This window comes from Chiloscyllium plagiosum, unplaced genomic scaffold (assembly GCF_037043375.1).
Source record: "Chiloscyllium plagiosum isolate Xiang-an unplaced genomic scaffold, Cpla_swu_hap1 HiC_scaffold_4, whole genome shotgun sequence".
Taxonomy (NCBI): Eukaryota; Metazoa; Chordata; class Chondrichthyes; order Orectolobiformes; family Hemiscylliidae; genus Chiloscyllium; species Chiloscyllium plagiosum.
The window spans coordinates 5,508,815-5,528,789 of record NW_028270142.1 but is presented as its reverse complement, the minus strand read 5'-3'; the positions used below and the strand labels follow the sequence as shown (position 1 = coordinate 5,528,789).

The window sequence follows — 19,975 nt, the reverse complement described above, 5'->3', positions numbered from 1 at the left end:
AGTTCCACACCAAGCCACTCATCATCCTGACTTGAAAATTTATCTCCATTCCTTTACTGTTGCTGAGTCAAAATCCTGGAATTCCCTCCTTAAGGGCACTGTGGTTCAACCCACAGCACATGGACTGCAGCGGTTCAAGAAGGCAGCTCACCCCCAACTTCTCAAAGGCAACAAGGAACAGGCCAGTAGATAATGGCCCAGCCAATAACACCATGGGTGGCGTGGTGGCTGCCTCACAGCACTAGGGACCCGGGTTCAATTCCTGTCTCAGGCAACTGTCTGTGTGGAGCTTGTACATTCTCCCCGTGTCTGCGTGGGTTTCCTCTGGGTGCTCTGGTTTCTTCCCGCAATCCAAAAGATGTACAGGTCAGGTGAATTGGCCATGCTAAATTGCCCATAGCATTCATGGATGTGTAGGTTGGGTGCATTAGTCATGGGATGCGTGGAATAATAGGGGTTGGGGAATGGGTCTGGGTGGGATACTTTTCGGAGGGTCAGTGTGGACTTGTTGGGCCAAATGGCCTGTTTCCACACTAGGGATTCTATAATACATCCCATAAATGAATTTTTAAAAAGTTATTTGCAGTATCAATACCAAAAATCTAGAAACAACAATGATAATAATATTTTATATTAATATATAAACAAACCTTAAAGAGATTTGTATGTAATTGTAGTATAGTGTGAGAATTAGAGTCAGACCATTTGGGAGAGATGTTAGAAAGCACTTTGACACATAAAGGGTGGTAGATGTTTGGAACTCTCTCCCACAATTGCAGTCGATGTTGGATCAGTTGTTAATTTTAAACTTAACATAGATCAACTTTTGTCAAACAAAAATATTAAGCAATAATGGCCCAAGGCCGTTATATGGAGTTAGGCCTCAGATCAGCTATGATCTCACTGAATGGTGGAACAGGCTTGAGGGGCTGAACGGCCTGTTCCTGTGCCTATGTGTTCCTTTATAGACCACTTTATGGATACTAACACTTGCATTTTCAGAAAATATCTCCTCCCTGGTTGTTAACGTGTATCAAGAATTTGACCATCAAAGTTCTGACAGTGGTTTGAATAAGTTAAATGCTCCCAAGTTGATCTGGGTTCCTACTAGAGGGTACTTTTATAACTGCCTTCTGCCATTCGACTTATGCAAAAACTTTCTTTTGGCGTTACAACGCAATTTTGGCTGGGCGTTGATGTTGAATTGACAATAAAATGCAGCAGATTGATCATGGATTTAACTCTTAAGCATACTGGAGCAAGATTTCTGAGTCCAAATTTGCCAAATACTTTTCCTTAAATTCCATTCCATTGTTCATAATTTCAAAATGCTCAAAAAGTATGCACTAACCCTAATCAGAACTCTATCACAAGTCTATCTGATAAATCTTTCTTTTAATGTTGGAAGAATACAGGTATTAACATTTCCTAACATTAAATGTTATCTGTATGAAGAGAGAAATGCTGTGTATCTGTAAAAACATGTATCCACATCCACCATATTCAATAAATACCAAATAAATATTCAAAAAATACCAAATTGACACCAATAGTTGCATTAATGCAGCAATCAGTACAATCTCAGGTGGACAGAAAACAAAACATAGCTGATTCTGAACATTCAAAACACAAACAGAACATGCTGCAGACAGCATTTGGACAGTTCTCTCTTAGACTTGTTATGGAATGTTCCTAAATCAAGGATATTGAAAAAAGTAGCATCAGTCTGAAAGAGTAATTTGGTACTATCTGTTCACAGAATGTCAAAGCCAACTTGTGGTTGATAAGTTTCTCAAGAAAAATAATATAAATCAAGGCTTTGTCTCATGAATTATAAAATAGAATAATCAAAGGGATATGGTGAGCCTAAACAAAATGAACAAGACCTTGGTAAAAACATTGCAATATTCGGCTCCACACTTTACAAAAGCAATTGAGTGGGTATCATTTAAATTCAATAAGCTATTGCCACCTTCAGGGAAGTACAAAGAGAGAAAAGGACATAAAAAGTGGATTTTTTTAAAAAATTCCATTAATGCCGAGTACAGTTCCTTATAACACAGATGAGGCAGGGTAGATTGAAGCAGACTGTCATCAATAGTTGATGGGTCAAAATTGATGGCCACATACACAAAATTGAAAGTGAGGACGTTGAGCTGAGGGCAAGGGAATTTGTGCAGAGAAGTTTGAGAAAGGGTGAGAATTCATTCCAAATTCACTTGCTGAGGCAAAAATATGGCAATAATGAAGATTGAGTTCTGAATCCTAAAGACAAGCAAATGCATAATGAATAGCAGTAGCATGGGAAATACCAAGGACCAGCCTAGAGTGTCAGTCCACCAGCCCCTTTAGATAGTGAGACAGGTAGAAATGGTGGTTAAGAATACATATGGATTATTCACCTTTCTTAGCCAAGGCACAAATCTGAAGAGCAGAGAGGTGATGCTGGAACTGTACAAAACATGAAGCCACAACGAGAGTATTGTGTGCAGTTTTAGAACCACCATTATAAGAGGGATGTGATTGCACTGGAGAGGGTGTGGAGAGTTTGTTATAAAGAGAGATTGGACAATCGAAGGTTGCTTTCCTCAGAGCATTGGAAACTGGCGTGGTGGGTGGGGGAGGGAGGGAGGTGCGGGGGGTGGGGAGACATAATTGAGGTATCTAAGATTATGAGGTATATAGATAAAGTATATAGATAAAGTATATAGGAACGAATTTTTTACCCTTGATTTAAGATTACCACAGATTTAAGATAGGGGCAGGAGGATTAAAGAAAAACTTTAGTCATTGAGCAGGTTGTGGGAAATGTTATTAGGACTTCTGCCTTCAGAATGATAGAGGCAGAAGTCCTAATAACATTTAGTTTTAGATGTACACTTGTGATGCCAAGAAATACAAGGCAATGCATCAAATTTGACTTGACCAGTGCAGACTTGATGGGTCAAAGGGCCCTGTCTGAGCTATAGACCTCAATGTCGCTGTTGGTTGGAAAGCTGAATAAAATAAAAAAAGGTTTACAGTAAAGGAATCTGGCAACAGGATCATAGAATTCTTACAATGGGGAAGCAGGCCATTTAGCCCATCTAGTTCACACTGACCTGCTAAAGAGCACCCCAGACACACCCCCCCTGAAACCTTGCATTTCCCTCATGGCCAATTCACCTAGCCTGCACATCTTTGGACTCTGGGAGGAAGCCCAAACAGACACAGAATGAACATGCAAGCTTGATACAGTTTCCCAAGAGTGGAATCAAGCCCAGGTCCCTAGTACTGTGAGGCAGCAGCACTAGCCACTGAGCCACCATGCCTCCCAATGCTCAGTATGTGTTAAGGTCAAATGCTGGTAAGAAATAGCTTTAATAGAATATATCTCTGTTCTATTTTCTCAATACTGTACTTCTATAAAAGGGACACTGTCTTCATAAAAAACGTTAATACACATTTACTCTGTTTGAGAAGGAGAAAATCAAAAAGTTAGTAGGAATGATATGTTTGCAATGTCACAAACTGAATGAATGATGTAGGGAGTTCATAATTTCATTATTGTTATCCATGGATTCTGAAATCAAAAGACTGCAATATTCTACTTCTTGTGATAAAGATTTGACCTTCTGTATTTCTACAGCCAACATGCAAATAGAATTTCTATACAATGCTTCAAGTAAGGAAATCTTTTCCTTAATCATTGTTTTACTGGACTACTGTATTTTATTTATCAATCTGATCAGAAATGTTATTACACACCTATAGAGAAGGTAAGACGTGAACCTGGGGTTCCTGACACTATGACTGCACCACAAGAGAACCTTGCCAGTTTGCACAAACTTAGATCGATATTGACTTGCTGGCATCAGGTGTGATTATTTTCACATGTATCTTCCCAGTGAATCTGGTGGGGGTGGGGGTAGGGGTAATGAGCTACCTATTTGCCCCTTTCCAGAAGGAGGCACTGCAGCAATGAATCATCTTCCAGTGAGTCAACACTGGGGAACTTATAGCATGATAGAGGTCAGCAGTATACTAAATTAACAATTCAATCTCGGAATACAGAATAATATTTAAATTAAACTTGTTTCATTTCAATCAAATAAATTTTGGGATGACACAGTGGCTCAGTGGTTAGCACTGCTTCCAAACATCACCAGGGACTCAGGTGTCAATTCCCACCTCGGGCAACTGTCTGTATGGAATTTGTGCATTCTCCCTGTGTCTGCGTGGGTTTCCTCCGGGTGCTTTGGCTTTCTCCCACAAACCAAAGATGTGCAGGTCAGGTGGATTAGCCATACTAAATTGTGCATAGTGTTAGGTGCATTAGTCAGGGGTAAATATAGGATAGGGGAATGGGTCTGTGTGGGTAACTCTTTGGAGGGTTGGTGAGGACATGTTGGGCTAAATGGCCTGTTTCCATACTGTAGGGAATCTAATCTAAAATGGGGTTTTCATTCCAGACTAAGACACACGGGAATGATGATCCAAAGATAATTCAGACACCAGTGAGGAAAAGGAGCCAGATTTTCACTTAGCCGTTTGTGGTTTGATTGCCCAATTTTGCTCTTGTGTATCTCCGATTCCAATGTTTAATATGCAAATCTGAGTGATTAATCTGAGTGTCAGTGTAGGCTTGATGGGCTAAATGACCGCTTTCCACATTGTAGGGATTCTATGATTCTTTAGCTAATGTCTTGCCTTGCTATCACGGTAATTTCCTCTTTTAACCATCAATCTACTCCACTGCCTTCTCCTCTTTGTTATTCCAAAATCTCCATGCCCCTGGATATTCAGTTCCCATCCCTGGTCAGCCTGCAGCCATGTCTTTGTAGTCCTGACTATATAATTCATATTTCACCTATTTGCTTAATCAATTGATCCATTCTTCTATAGTGAATGCTCTGTGCTTTAAGGCTCCTCTTTTTATTATTACTTGTCTAGTTCCCATTGTTTTTCACTGTGGCCTTGTTTGATCTTGACCTTTGATTGTATGTCTTTATCCCTTCTCTTACTCTCCTTTCTGTCTTGTTCTTGTCATTGATTTCACCTTCTCTGATTAGAGGTCTATAAAATCATGAGTCACGCAACGCCAGATTATAGTCCAACAGGTTTATTTGAAATCATAAGCTTTCAGAGCCCTGCTCCTTCATCAAGTATAACATGGCGTCATGTGACTTCTGACTTTGTCCACCCCCAGTCCAACACCAGTGCCTCCATGCAATAAAATCTAGGCCAAGGTAAGGTAGGTAGCCAACAGCTTCTCCCCATGGTGCGGAATCTGAAACTAAAGGGCATAGATTTAAAGTGAGAGGAGTTGAGAGGAGTTTATGGGGTTTATGGGAGTTTATGGGGGCAATTTTTTCACACACAGGGTGGTGAAAGCCTTGAATAGGCTGCCAGAGATAGTGGTGGAAGCAAGTTCAATTTTGTCATTTAAGAAACATTTAGATATGTGCATGGATGGGTGAGGTATGGAGCAATATAGACCAAACACAGGCACATAGGGCTAGTTTAATTGTGAAAACTGAATAGCATGAGCAAGTTGGGCCAAAGGGTCAACCTCAGTCATGGGTAAGATCCTAGTGTCCATTATGAAGGATGCGATCTGAATACTTGAAAGTGTGTGGTAAAAAAGGGCAAAGTTAACTTTGTTTCATCAAGGGGAGGTCATGCCTGACAACTCTGAGAGTTCTTTGAGGGACAGGATTTACATGTATTTGGAAAGGCAAGGATAAGGGATAGTCAACACAGCGTTGTGTGTGGGAAATTTTGTCTTACTAATATGATTGAGATTTTTGAAGTAGCAAAGAGGGCAGAGCAGTGGGCATACTTTTTTTGGAAAATAGCTATTTGGATACAGAACTGGCTCAAAGGTAGAAGACAGAGGGTGGTTGTGGAGGGTTGGTTTTCAGACTGGAGGGCTGTGACTAGTGGTGTGCCACAAGCATCAGTGCTGAGTCCACTGTTTTTCATCTTTTACATAAATGGTTGGGATGTGAGCATAGGAGGTAAAGTAACTAAGTTTACAGAAGACAACAAGATTGGAGGTATAGTGGACAGCGAGAAGGTTACCTCAGTATAACGGAATCTTGATCAGATGAGCCACTGGATCTAGGAGTGGCAGATGGAGTATAATTTAGATAAATATTAGTGTTGCATTTTGGAAAGGCAAATCAGGGCAGGCTTATATATTTAATGGTAAGGTCCTTGGGAGCGTTGAACAAAGAGATCTTGCAGGTTCATAGTTCCTAGTGGAATCACAGGTAGATAGGATAATGAAGAAGGCGTGTGTAAGCTTTCCTTTCTTGGTCAGAGTATTGAGTATAGGATTTGGGAGGTCACGTGCCGGCTGTACAGGACATTAATTAGACCACTTTTGGAATATTGCGTGCAATTCTGGTTTTCCTCCTATTGGAAGGATGCTGTGAAACTTGAAAGGGTTCAGAAAAGACTTACAAGCATGTTGTCAGGGTTGAGGGTTTGAGCTATAGGGAGAGCCTGACTAGGCTGAGGCTGTTTTCCCTGGAGCATCAAAGGCTGAGGGGTTTAGAAACTCATGAGGGGCATGGTTAGGATGAATAGACAAGGTCTTTTCCCTGGACTGGGTGAGTCCAGAACGAGAGGGAATAGGTTTAGGGTGAGAGGGGACAGATATAAAAGGATTTAAGGGACAGCTTTTCACGCAGAGGGTGGTGCGTGTGTGGAATGAGCTGCCAGAGGAAGTGGTGGAGGCTGGTACAATTACAACATTTAAAAGGCATCTGGATGGGTATATGAATAGGAAGGGTTTAGAGGGATATTAGCAAACTATGCTGGCAAATGGGCTGTGATTAGGATAGGATATCTGGTCAGCATGGACGAGTTGGACCGAAGGGTCTGTTTCTGTGCTATACATCTCTATGACTCTATGACTCTAATTCTGTCAGTGACCTAATTTTCAAAGTGTTTTCCAGTTCAACAAATGATAACACCAAATTACAGAGAATATACAAGACAGGAAGAGGTCATTCACCCATCTGGTCCATCTTGGCTCTGTGCTTCACTGTAGTATGCTCCCAATCCTCGTCATTTTAAGGATAAATCCCAGCTTCATTTCTCCTCCATGTGGCCATCCTGCTACTCCTTAAATGCAACTAAACAATGCACCCAGAACTATATAGATACTCATTCCTCCTCCCCTTAAAAGAATCAAGTAAATATTCTGAAGAAGGGTCACTGGATTCAAAGCGTTAACTCTGCTTTCACTCTCTGCTGAGTTTCTCGAACAATTCCTGTTTATGTTTCAAGTAAGTGCTGGGATTACTTTCCTATACAATTCCAATTTGCAATAACATATTTCCCTAACATTTATTGTTAAGCATCATATTCCAGAGAAAAGCTGGAAATACATTCCGATTTAGTTTGGAATGACTTAATTATTTCTGTCCATGTCTGCTCACATATTATTTCCAATTGGCTTCAGAGTCTACTAGTCAAAATTTGTCTCAATGAAAACTGTACTCAATATTGTTTTTGAAAGTACATTTTGAATTTAAAAGAAAGACCTAAAACATGGGTTAAGCCCTGAAATGTGCTAGGGTCCTCATGAGAAGTGTTATTCTACTAAAATTCCAGTTCCATTTCAGAGTTTAAAAATGAAACACAGCAGGAATTTGCCAAGACAAGGAACATAACTGTGTGTGCAAGATGAGTAGTTGAAATGAACAGAAAGAATTCTGATCTCCCTGCGATAGGAAAGATGTTATTAACCTTAAAAGTGTTCAGAAATGATTTAGATTACTTACAGTGTGCAAACAGGCCCTTCAGCCCAACAAGTCCACACCAACCCTGGAGGAAGAACGCCTCATCTTCTGCCTCGGAACACTTCAACCCCAGGGCATCAATGTGGACTTCACCAGTTTCCTCTTTCCCCTTCCCCCACCTCACCCCAGTTCTAAACTTCCAGCTCAGCACTGTCCCCATGACCTGTCCTACCTGCCTATCTTCTTTTTCATCTATCCACTCCACCCACCTCTCTGACCTATCACCTTCATCCCACCCCCATTCACCCATTGCACTCCTTGCTACTTTCTCCCCAACCCCACCCTCCTCTCATTTATCTCTCCACCCTTCAGGCACTCAGCCTGTATTCCTGATGAAGGACTTTTGCCCGAAATGTCGATTTTCCTGCTCCTCAGATGCTGCCTGAACTGCTGTGCTTTTCCAGCACCACTCTAATCTAGAATCTGGTTTCCAGCATCTGCAGTCATTGTTTTTACCACACCAATCCTCCAAAGAACAACCCACCCAGACCCATTCCCCTACATTTACCCCTTCACCTAACACTACAGGCAATTTAGCATGGCCAATTCACCTGACCTGCACATCTTTGGACTGTGGGAGGAAACCAGAGCACCCGGAGGAAACCCACGCAGACACGGGAGAATGTGCAAACTCCACACAGACAGTTGCCCAAGGCAGGAATTGAACCCGGGTGTCGGGCACTATGAGGTAGCAGTCCTAACTGCTGTGCCACCGTGCCACCCAGGGTTGGAAGATTTGAGCTGTAGGGAGAAGTTGAATTGGCTGGGTCTGTTTTCCCTGGAAATAAGAGGCTTAGGGGTGACCTTATAGAGGTTTATAAAACAATGAGGGGCATGGATAATAAATAGACAAGGTATTTTCCCCAAGGGAGGAGAGTCCAAAACTAGAGGGCATAGGTTTAGAGTGAGAAGAGAAAGGTTTAAAAAGGACCTAAGGGCAACTTTTCACACAGAGGGTGGTGGGCATGGAATGAGCTGCCAGATGAAGTGGTGGAGGCTGGTACAATTGCACTTAAAAGGCATCTGGATGGATATATGAATAGAGTCCATAGAATCCCAACAGTGTGGGAACTGCTCATTCAGTCCAACAAGTCCACAGGGACCCTTAACGGTATCCCATCCAGACCAAACCCCTAACTTTGCCCATGTCTAACGCACCTAACCTACTACACACATCGCTGAGCACTATGGGTAATTTAGTAAGTGTTTAGAGGGATATGGGCCAAATGCTGACCAATGGGACTAAATGAATTTAGGATATGGGCATTGGACATTCCTATGGATAATAATGGAGCAGTGTAGGTTGGATGGGCATCAGCCCATCCACGTTCTGTGATACCTGTTAGGCATGGACGGGTTGGACCGAAGGGTCTGTTTCTCTGTGACTGTGTAATTATTTTCACACAGTTAACAATCGGTGGTGGGGACTGCAGGTGCAATAGAAGCAGCTGCTGACAAAAATGACCAACTGAAGGTCAGTTATAATGTAGCATCAACTCAAAATCAGCGCGAAACCCAACGCCTTGAAAATTCCGTTTTGTTTCTTTCTGTGGTTGAATTTGCAGGTTTATCCAATGGCGTTTTTATCACCACACACGTATTCCCTGATTTTAAAGAGAGGTTCTGTCTATTTCTACACTATTTTAATGTATTTATTTGCTCCCTAGAATGAGTAAATGAAAACTAATTTGTGTTATCTCAGAATCAATTACTACAAATGCTGGAATATGTACTGAAACCAACAAATGCTGGAGATCACAGTGGGACAGGCAGCATCCATAGAGAGAGAGAGAGAGCTAACATTTCCAGTCTAGATGACTCTTTATAAATCAGACATTTAAGAATGGTACATACAAAATCCTTTAAATGATTCCTTCAACTTCAATTCTGGGAGGGGTTAGATGAACTATAGCAAATTCCTGCCTGTACATTTAAGTCTGACATGCACAAACAATCCAGAGACTGACCTGACTGGGAGTTAAGCTGGATTTTTATTTTGTCTTATTTCTGTGCCCTCTAGCATGGGTTTCGCCAGTTCACTTCCCCGGGCCAACGGTACAAACCTGAAGGGAAGAATTTGGAAGTGAAAATGGTAACTGAGTCAGGACCGCGCTCTCGCTACTGTAACAGGCGCTTAACTTTTGAACTTTCCAGGGCAAAAAAAAATATGCCTTTATATTTCCGGGGCCCGTCGAGTAATTTAATTGTGAAAATATAAGCTGTAAGGGGGAAGAAAGAACATGTTCATGATGGGAAATCCTTCCATAGGACTCTCTCAGAATCCAACCGCAAGGGTTCAGGGGACCCTGGTTAAAAAAGCAAAACCGAATGAAAGTGGCGCCAACCCTACCCCCAAAGGAAAATCCAATTTGAGATGACTCTATTGTTAACCAAATTGGTCTGAATTTAATGGAACTAGTTACACACTTCCGAAGAACTATGGAGACTCTGAATCACTTACCTCGGGCGGCACAGTGGCTCAGGGGTTAGCACCCGGGTTCAATTCCAGCCTCGGGTGAGTGTGCGAAGTTTGCACATTCTCCCTGTGTCTGCGTGGGTTTCCTCCTACAGTCCAAAGTTGTGCGGGCCATGTGAATTGGCCATGCTAAACTGCCCATAGTGATAGGTGCAGGAGTGGGTTTTCGGAGGGTGGGTGTGGGATTGTAAGAAATCTAATGTTGAATGTGCTGATTCTCACCTTGGTGTTCCTCTCAAACCCTGGGAAGTTTTAACATATTTTGGGGAACATACAGCATGGAAATAGACCACATAAACTGACCTTCCGCCGTGGCGTTAAATCTGCCTTTCCACCTACTTTGGAGAGTTGCACTTCAGTAGCGCCTTCAGGATGTGCCAAAACAAAGCACGAACCGCGGATGCTGGAAACCTGAAATAAACACAGTGAGTGTTGGAGAATCTCAGCAGGTCTGGCAGCATCTGTGAAGAGAGAAAACACAGAGACAATGTTTCGGGTCCAGTGACCCTTCTTCAGGAACGAAAATAGAAATTGCTGGAAAAGCGCAGCAGGTCTGGCAGCATCTTTGGAGAGAAATCAGTTAATGTTTCGGGTCAAGTGACCCTTCCTCAGAACTGGTGGGAGCGCGTTTTCATGATGTGCCAATGCGCTTTGCAACTGGTGAAAGATCTCTGAAGGGCTGTAATGTAGAAAGGGGACAAATATCTCTGTTATCATTCAGAAATCGGACCATCCAGAGGAATAGACCAGCACACTCGAATCGGCGAAGGGACTCTCTGGGTAAAAACAATGACTGCAGATGCTGGAAACCAGATTCTGGATTAATGGTGCTGGAAGAGCACAGCAGTTCAGGCAACTAACCTGTGAGCGAGTCTATCCCAAACCTTGGTCAGACATTGGTTACACAATGATTCGTTACACAAATTACTGTCAGCCAAGGACTCTAGTATTACAGTGGTTGTGCGTGCCCTCTGAGCCTGGGGTCTGGGTTCAAGTAATACCTGCTCCAGACATGTGTTATTATTTTTGTTTAAAAAAAATCTCCCAAAATGGCACGAACTGTGAAAATTTTGGCTTGAAATATTGAGTCGATTCTGTCGATTGTTTTCGGTCATTTCCAAGGAACAGTTTTTGTTGGAACAAATTACTATAGATGTTGGAATCTGTCCTGAAAACAATATTTTAAAAATGCTGGAGATCCCAGTGGGTCAGGCAGCATCCATGGAGAGAGAGAGAGAGAGCTAAGTTTCCAGTCAAGATGAGTCTTTTGCGGTGTGGAGTGTGTTGGATGCCTCAAATCCACCATCAATCGCTTCTTCCACACCGAAGCAGTCACTAATGCATCAAATGGACAAAACCCAACAAACTGGAAGATAATGGTTTGGTTCCTAAGTGGAATTTTCAAGTTTGCTTCTGTCAGAGTTTTTCCAAAGTTTGACTGAAAAGGGCATTGGGGAAGACTCCGAGAGATTGTCAGGAGTCGGTGCTCAGAGTGCTACAGTATTTCTGAACCCCTTATAAAAAAAAAGGGGGGGGAAAGTCACACACTCCAGGTTATGGTCCAGGTTTATCGGAGATCACAAGCTTTCGGAGCGCTGCAAAAACCTGTTCCAGTATAACCTGGTGTCGTGTGACTTCTGACCTTGTCCACCCCAGTCCAACACCGGCATCTCCACATCAAAAATAAGGGGGATGGGGGGATGGGGATTATATTCTTTCATTTTGTAATGAAATTAATGAAATGTGCAATAGATGTTGCATCCAGCTTTGGGAGTCCGTGAGGCAGGTACCGTTCTTTGAGACCGTTCAACAAAATCTTTCTGGCATTACTAACCACTTCAATTGTTCTGACTTAATGGGATTGAAAAGGAGTTTTGTCTCTGGGGCAGAGAGATAGCAAGAAGCCAAACCCAAGCTACGATTGTTCTCGCAAAACTATTGTCAAATATTACCGTCCCGGGCACTTCCGTTCCCTATTGCATCGTGTGTTTCCAAATCGGCAGCGAAGTGGCGACTTTACATTTCAATCTTCATCTGTCGCTGTCCTTGGACAAAATTAAAACGTCTTGGGCCATGCAGGAGCAGGTTAAAAAGTAAAAGCAAGTGTCGATGAGACTCAGTATTTCAGGTGATCTGTTATTGAGAGGAGGTAAAAACAATGACTGCAGATGCCGGAAAACAGATTCTGGATTAGTGGTGCTGGAAGAGCACAGCAGTTTCAGGCAGCATCCGAGGAGCAGCGAAAGCGAGGAGTCGAGTCACTGGGACTGGTGTCAGTCAGCACTTGTGGGGATTGGGTGGGCGGGGGTCGCTCCATTGTCACTGTTGTAACTGCCAAGGCGCCTCTATTTTGGAAACCTTACCTCTCAGCTGGGGTCTGAGTGGAAGCAAACTAGGAAGGCGATAATAAGGTCAGATGTCCGCATCGAGAGCTGGCTCAGTCGGGGGATCTGTGTTTCCGTGTCAATGGAAACTGAACACTGCCCCCACCCCCCCACACCTCCCCCCCCCCCCCCACCCCCCCACACCCCAAACCCCTCCTGCTAGATCGAGTGCTGGGTCAAAGTGGGTTGAAATTCCATTGGAAAGTTAGACTGACAAAAATGAGACAAGCATAGAACAAACAAGCTACAATGTAATGGTGAAAGTCGTGACTGCAGATGCTGGAGGTTAGAGTCTAGATTAGAGTGGTGCTGGAAAAGCACAGCAGGTCAGGCAGCATCCGAGGAGCAGGAGAATCGACATTTCATCCTGATGTACAGGCCTCATTCCTGATGAAGGACTTTTGCCCAAAACGTCGATTTCCCTGCTCCTCGGATGCTGCCCTGTGTTTTTCCAGCACCACTCTAATCCTGCCTACAATATAATGGCGTTAACCCGTCCCAGGAGCATCCCAACAATATATTGTGCACCTAAGGTGTGGGGAGAGTTAATGAGGTCATGAGCTGTCTGGTTCTGTGTTTGATGCCTGTGTTTGTTTCTCTGTGCGTTGTTGGTATTGGTTGGGAGTCAGGCTGCCTGGGTAAGGGTGGTGTGTTGGGTCCAGGTTGGGTTGGAGCTGCCCGGTTACTGGGTGGAGGTGTAGTCAGTGGCTCGGCTCTTGGCATTCACCGCGTGCCTTAATTGTATAACATTAAATCAAGGTCCGCTGTGAACACGGAGAGCGCGGGTCTGCGATCGGCTGGAAGGGAGACAGACAGCAACAATTCACCAAACCCACAGCACGGCTCATTCCGCAGCATCGCTCAGAGAAAACCACAACAAAACCCGAATGGATACACGGAAATGAAATGCTGCCCTCGGCTGGCTGTCTCCACCAGTCTAAAGGGTCCCTCATATAAACTGCAGCATTATCCCCCCAGATCCTTACGGTAAGATATGGCCCTCATTCGAACAGCTCCTACAGCTCGGGTTGATGCGGCCAAGTCTGTATTTCAGTCCGGGTTTTTATAACCAGCTCAGTCTCACTGACAGGTCTGTCTTACAAACGGAACATGTTTTCAGCTCTTGTGAGCAAGATCTTTGTTCACCAGAAAGATAGAAGGCTACAAAACCCGCGCCCTTTCCTTTCAGTTACCTCAGAACATCAAATGGCAGAAACAAGTTGCTTTCTTTCTCTCCCTCTCTCTTCGCCCTCTCTCTCTATCTTCCCCCTTCTCTCTGTCTTCCTCCCTCCCTCCGTCTCTGACTGCAGTGCGCAAAAGCAGGTGGATGAGCTTCCTGGCCACGCCAATCCCTTGTGTACAGAAAAACCCATCTGGTCCAGCTCCTGTCACTCGCACATTGCTGCGGCAAATGTTGGGATTTTAAAGCATATTTTCTCTCACACACACGCACACACACATATACACACACAAAGACACACACAGATGCACACACAACACACGCAACGCACATACAAACACTATACAACACACACACTACACGCGCACACAGATACAGTACGCAGATACACACAGATATATACACACACATACACTACACAGATACACACACAGAGATACGCACACATAGGTACACACACATACACAGGTTAAAAGAAACATCACCTGACCGCTATCGCAGGGTCTGCAGTGTGCAGGACAGTTGTGTTGGAAGGTTTACTCAATGGCAGTAGTGGAGAGTGATCTGGGCAGTAAGCCTTTTGGCGTCACAGAGCTGCACTGTCAGTCCCCGCTGAAGAAAAGCCTTTGAGAATCATTCTGGCGTCTTTTTCTTTCTCTTCCTCCTTTCACAATCACTGGGGGCTACAAGCTGCTGAGAGGGAGCTTTCCATTGACGGCGCGATCCAAGCTGCGGGGCCGAGCAGGGCGTCAGGCAAAACGGCCGCCTCCACAATCACAGCAGCCTGGCCTTTCGCACAGGGAACTCGGGCAGAGCTCACGGCGGAACGGGAACCATCCTGTAAGACGCAAAGATATCTCGTTAAAAGAGGCTCCGCATCGGGGGTGGAAACAATGAACAAAAAGCTGGGCACCCCATCCCAGGAAGGAGCCGCTCGGTAGCTGCAGTCACATTGCTGCGCTTTCTGGTCCCATTGTCCTGACACTCTCCACCAGCCCCCACCCCCACACACACACACCCCAGACACTCACACACACACACCCTACACACTCACACACACCCCACACACTCACACACACCCCACACACTCCCCCCCCCCACACACACACACACACACACCCCTCACACACACACACACTCCCCACACACACTCACACACACTCCCCACACACCCCACACACTCACACACACCCCACACACTCCCCCCCCACACACACACTCACACACACCCCACACACTCCCCCCCCCCACACACACACACACACCCCTCACACACACACACACTCCCCACACACACTCACACACACTCCCCACACACCCCACACACTCACACACACCCCACGCACTCCCCCCCCCCCACACACACACACACCCCACACACTCACACACACACCCCACACACTCACACACACACCCCACACACTCACACACACCCCACACACTCCCCCCCCCACACACACACACACACCCCTCACACACACACACACTCCCCACACACACTCACACACACTCCCCACACACCCCACACACTCACACACACCCCACACACTCCCCCCCCACACACACACTCACACACACCACACACACTCACACACACCCCACACACTCACACACACACCCCACACACACACACACACCCCACACACTCCCCACACACATTCCACACACCCCACACACTCCCCACACACACCCCCACCACCCACACTCACACAAACACTCACACACTCCCCACACACACCCCCACCACCCACACACACACAACCCACACACTCACACACACAAACCCCACACACTCACACACACCCCACACACTCACACACACTCCCCACACACTCCCCACACACACTCACACACTCACACACTCACACACACCCCACACACTCCCCACGCACCCCACACACACACACACACCCCACACACTCCCCACACACACCCCCACCACCCACACACTCACACACACACTCACACACTCCCCACACACTCCCCCCACACACACCCACCACCCACACACTCACACACTCCCCACACACTCACACACACCCCACACACTCACACACTCCCCACACACTCCCCCCACACCTCCCCACCACCCACACACACACACACTCACACACTTCCCACACACTCACACACACCCCACACACTCACACACACCCCACACTCACACACTCCCCACACACTCACACACACACCCCACACACACTCACACACACCCCACACACTCCCCACACACTCCCCACACACACCCCACACACTCACACACACACCCCACACACTCACACACACACCCCACACACTCAACACACCCCACACACTCCCCACACACACTCACACACACCCCACACACACCCCCACACCCCCACACTCACACACACCCCACACACTCACACACACCCCCACCCACACACTCCCCACACACCCCACACACTCACACACACCCCACACACACACACCTCACACACACACACCTCACACACACTCACACACACACCCCACCACCCCCCCACACACTCCCCACACACTCACACACACATTCCCCACCAAATCAAACACTCACACTCCCCACACACTCACACATACCCCCCCACACACACACACACCCCACACACACTCCCCACACACTCACACACACACTCCCCACCACATCAAACACTCACACTCCCCACACACTCACACACACACCCCACCACCCCCACACTCACACTCCCCACACACTCACACACACCCCCACCACACCCACACTCTCACTCCCTACACACTCATACACACTCCCCACCAACCCATACACACACTCACACACACACCCCACAACTCACAAACCCCCCCACACAATCACACACACACACTACAGAACTCACACACACCCCCCACCACACCCATACTCACACTCCCTACACACTCACACACACTCTCCACCAACCCATACACACACACCCCACCACCCCCACACTCACACTCCCCACACACTCACACCCCCCACCACACCCACACACACACTCCCCACACACTCACACACACTCTCCACCAACCCATACACACACACACCCCACCACCCCCACACTCACACTCCCCACACACTCACACCCCCCCACCACACCCACACTCACACTACCCACACACTCACTCACACTCCCCACACACTCACACACCCCCACCACACCCACACTCACACTACCCACACACTCACACACACTCCCCACACACTCACACACACTCCCCACCAACCCATACACGCACACACACACACCCCACCACCCCCACACTCACACTACCCACACACTCATGCGCACTCCCCACACACACCCCCGACCACATCCACACTCACACTCCCTACACACTCACACACACTCCCCATCAACCCATACACACACACACACACCCCATTACCCCCACACTCACACTCCCCACACACACACACACACCCCACCACATCCACACTCACACTCCCTACACACTCACACACACTCCCCACCAACCCATACACACACACACCCCACCACCCCCAAACTCACACTCCCCACACACACACACACTCCCCACCATCCCCCAAACACACACTCCCCACACACTCACACACACCCACCACTACCCCACACACACACTCCTCACCACCCCCACACACACACTCCCCACACATCACACACATTCCCCAACCACCCCACACACACACCCCACACATTCACACACACTCCCCACACACTCACACACACACTCTCCAATCACCCCCACGCACTCACACACACTCCTCACACACTCACACACACTCACACACACTCCCCACCACCCCCCTACACACATTCCCCACACATTCACACACACTCCCCACCACCCCCACACATCGGTGTGGACTTGTTGGGCCGAAGGGCCTGTTTCCACACTGTAAAGTAATCTAAAGTAATCTAATCAAATTCACACATACTCCCCACCACCCACACACTCACACACACACTCCCCACCACCCGCGCACACACATGCCCCACACACACACACACTCCCCACCAACCCCCACACACATTCCACACACATTCACACACACTCCCCACCACCCCCCACACACATTCCCCACACATTCACACACAATCCCCACCACCCCCCACTCTCACACACACTCGCCACCATCCCCCACACACACACACACTTCCCACCACCCCGCCACACACACACACTCCTCACCACCCCCCCACACACACACTCCCCACACTCACTCACATACTCCCCACCACCCCCACACTCACATACGCTCCCCACCAACCCCCCCCCCACACACACACTCCCCACGACCCCCCCACACACTCCCCACACATTCACACACACTCCCCACCACCCCCACACACACACTCCCCACCACACCCCCACACACTCCCCACACTCACAGACACACTCCCCACCACCCCCCCACACACTCCCCACACATTCACACACACTCTCCACCACCCCCACACTCACACACGCACACTCCACCACCCCCACACTCACACACGCACACTCCACCACCCCCACAGTCACACACACATTCCATACCACCCCCACACACACACTCCCCACACATCACACACATTCCCCAACCACCCCACACACACTCCCCACCACCCCCCCCACACACACACCCCACACATTCACACACACTCCCCACACACTCACACACACACTCCCCACCACCCCCACACACACACTCCTCACACACTCACACACACTCACACACACTCCCCACCACCCCCCTACACACATTCCCCACACATTCACACACACTCCCCACCACCCCCACACACACACTCCTCACACACTCACATACACTCACACACACTCCCCACCGCCCCCCTACACACATTCCCCACACATTCACACACACTCCCCACCACCCCCACACATCGGTGTGGACTTGTTGGGCCGAAGGGCCTGTTTCCACACTGTAAAGTAATCTAAAGTAATCTAATCAAATTCACACATACTCCCCACCACCCACACACTCACACACACTCCCCACCACCCGCGCACACACACGCCCCACACACTCACACACACTCCCCACCAACCCCCACACACATTCCACACACATTCACACACAATCCCCACCACCCCCCACTCTCACACACACTCCCCACCATCCCCCACACACACACACACTCCCCACCAACCCCCCCCCACACACACACACTCCCCACGACCCCCCCACACACTCACACACACATTCACACACACTCCCCACCACCCCAACACTCACACACTCCCCACCACCCCCGCACACACACTCCCCACACACACCCCCACCACCCACACACTCACACACAAACACTCACACACTCCCCACACACTCCCCCCACACACCCCCACCACCCACACACTCACACACACACTCACACACTCCCCACACACTCACACACACCCCACACACTCACACACTCCCCACACACTCCCCCCACACACCCCCACCACCCACACACTCACACACACACTCACACACTCCCCACACACTCCCCCCACACACCCCCACCACCCACACACTCACACACACACTCACACACTCCCCACACACTCACACACACACCCCACACACTCACACACACCCCACACTCACACACTCCCCACACACTCACACACACACCCCACACACACTCACACACACCCCACACACTCCCCACACACTCCCCACACACACCCCACACACTCACACACACACCCCACACACTCACACACACCCCACACACTCCCCACACACCCCACACACACTCACACACACACCCCACACACTCACACACACACCCCACACACTCAACACACCCCACACACTCCCCACACACACTCACACACACCCCACACACACCCCCACACTCACACACACCCCACACACTCACACACACCCCCACCCACACACTCCCCACACACCCCACACACTCACACACACCCCACACACACACACACCCCACACACACTCACACACACACCCCACACACTCACACCCCCCACCACCCCCCCACACACTCCCCACACACTCACACACACATTCCCCACCACATCAAACACTCACACTCCCCACACACTCTCACATACCCCACACACACACACACACCCCACACACACTCCCCACACACTCACACACACACTCCCCACCACATCAAACACTCACACTCCCCACACACTCACA

General features: G+C 47.7%; 1 protein-coding gene across 20 annotated transcripts in view; it reads right to left on the bottom strand.

Annotated features, from left to right (window-relative positions):
• LOC122549449 (uncharacterized) overlaps window positions 1-19,975 on the bottom strand; it is a 47,664-nt gene that overhangs the window by 6,792 nt on the left and 20,897 nt on the right. For 6 of the 20 annotated variants that reach the window (XR_015756882.1, XR_015756887.1, XR_015756886.1 and 3 more), the window contains 4 exons: window positions 14,319-14,671; window positions 12,222-12,402; window positions 10,573-10,948; window positions 9,761-9,856 (listed from right to left, as the gene is read on the bottom strand). Coding sequence is in view for 9 of the 20 variants with exons in the window: in XM_087985922.1 (XP_087842048.1) it covers window positions 14,507-14,671 (165 nt within the window). In the remaining 11 variants the exon portion in view is untranslated. The remainder of the gene's footprint in view (window positions 1-9,760; window positions 9,857-10,572; window positions 10,949-12,221; window positions 12,403-14,318; window positions 14,672-19,975) is intronic. The other 14 variants (XR_015756884.1, XM_087985924.1, XR_015756881.1 and 11 more) reach the window with 13 other exon arrangements.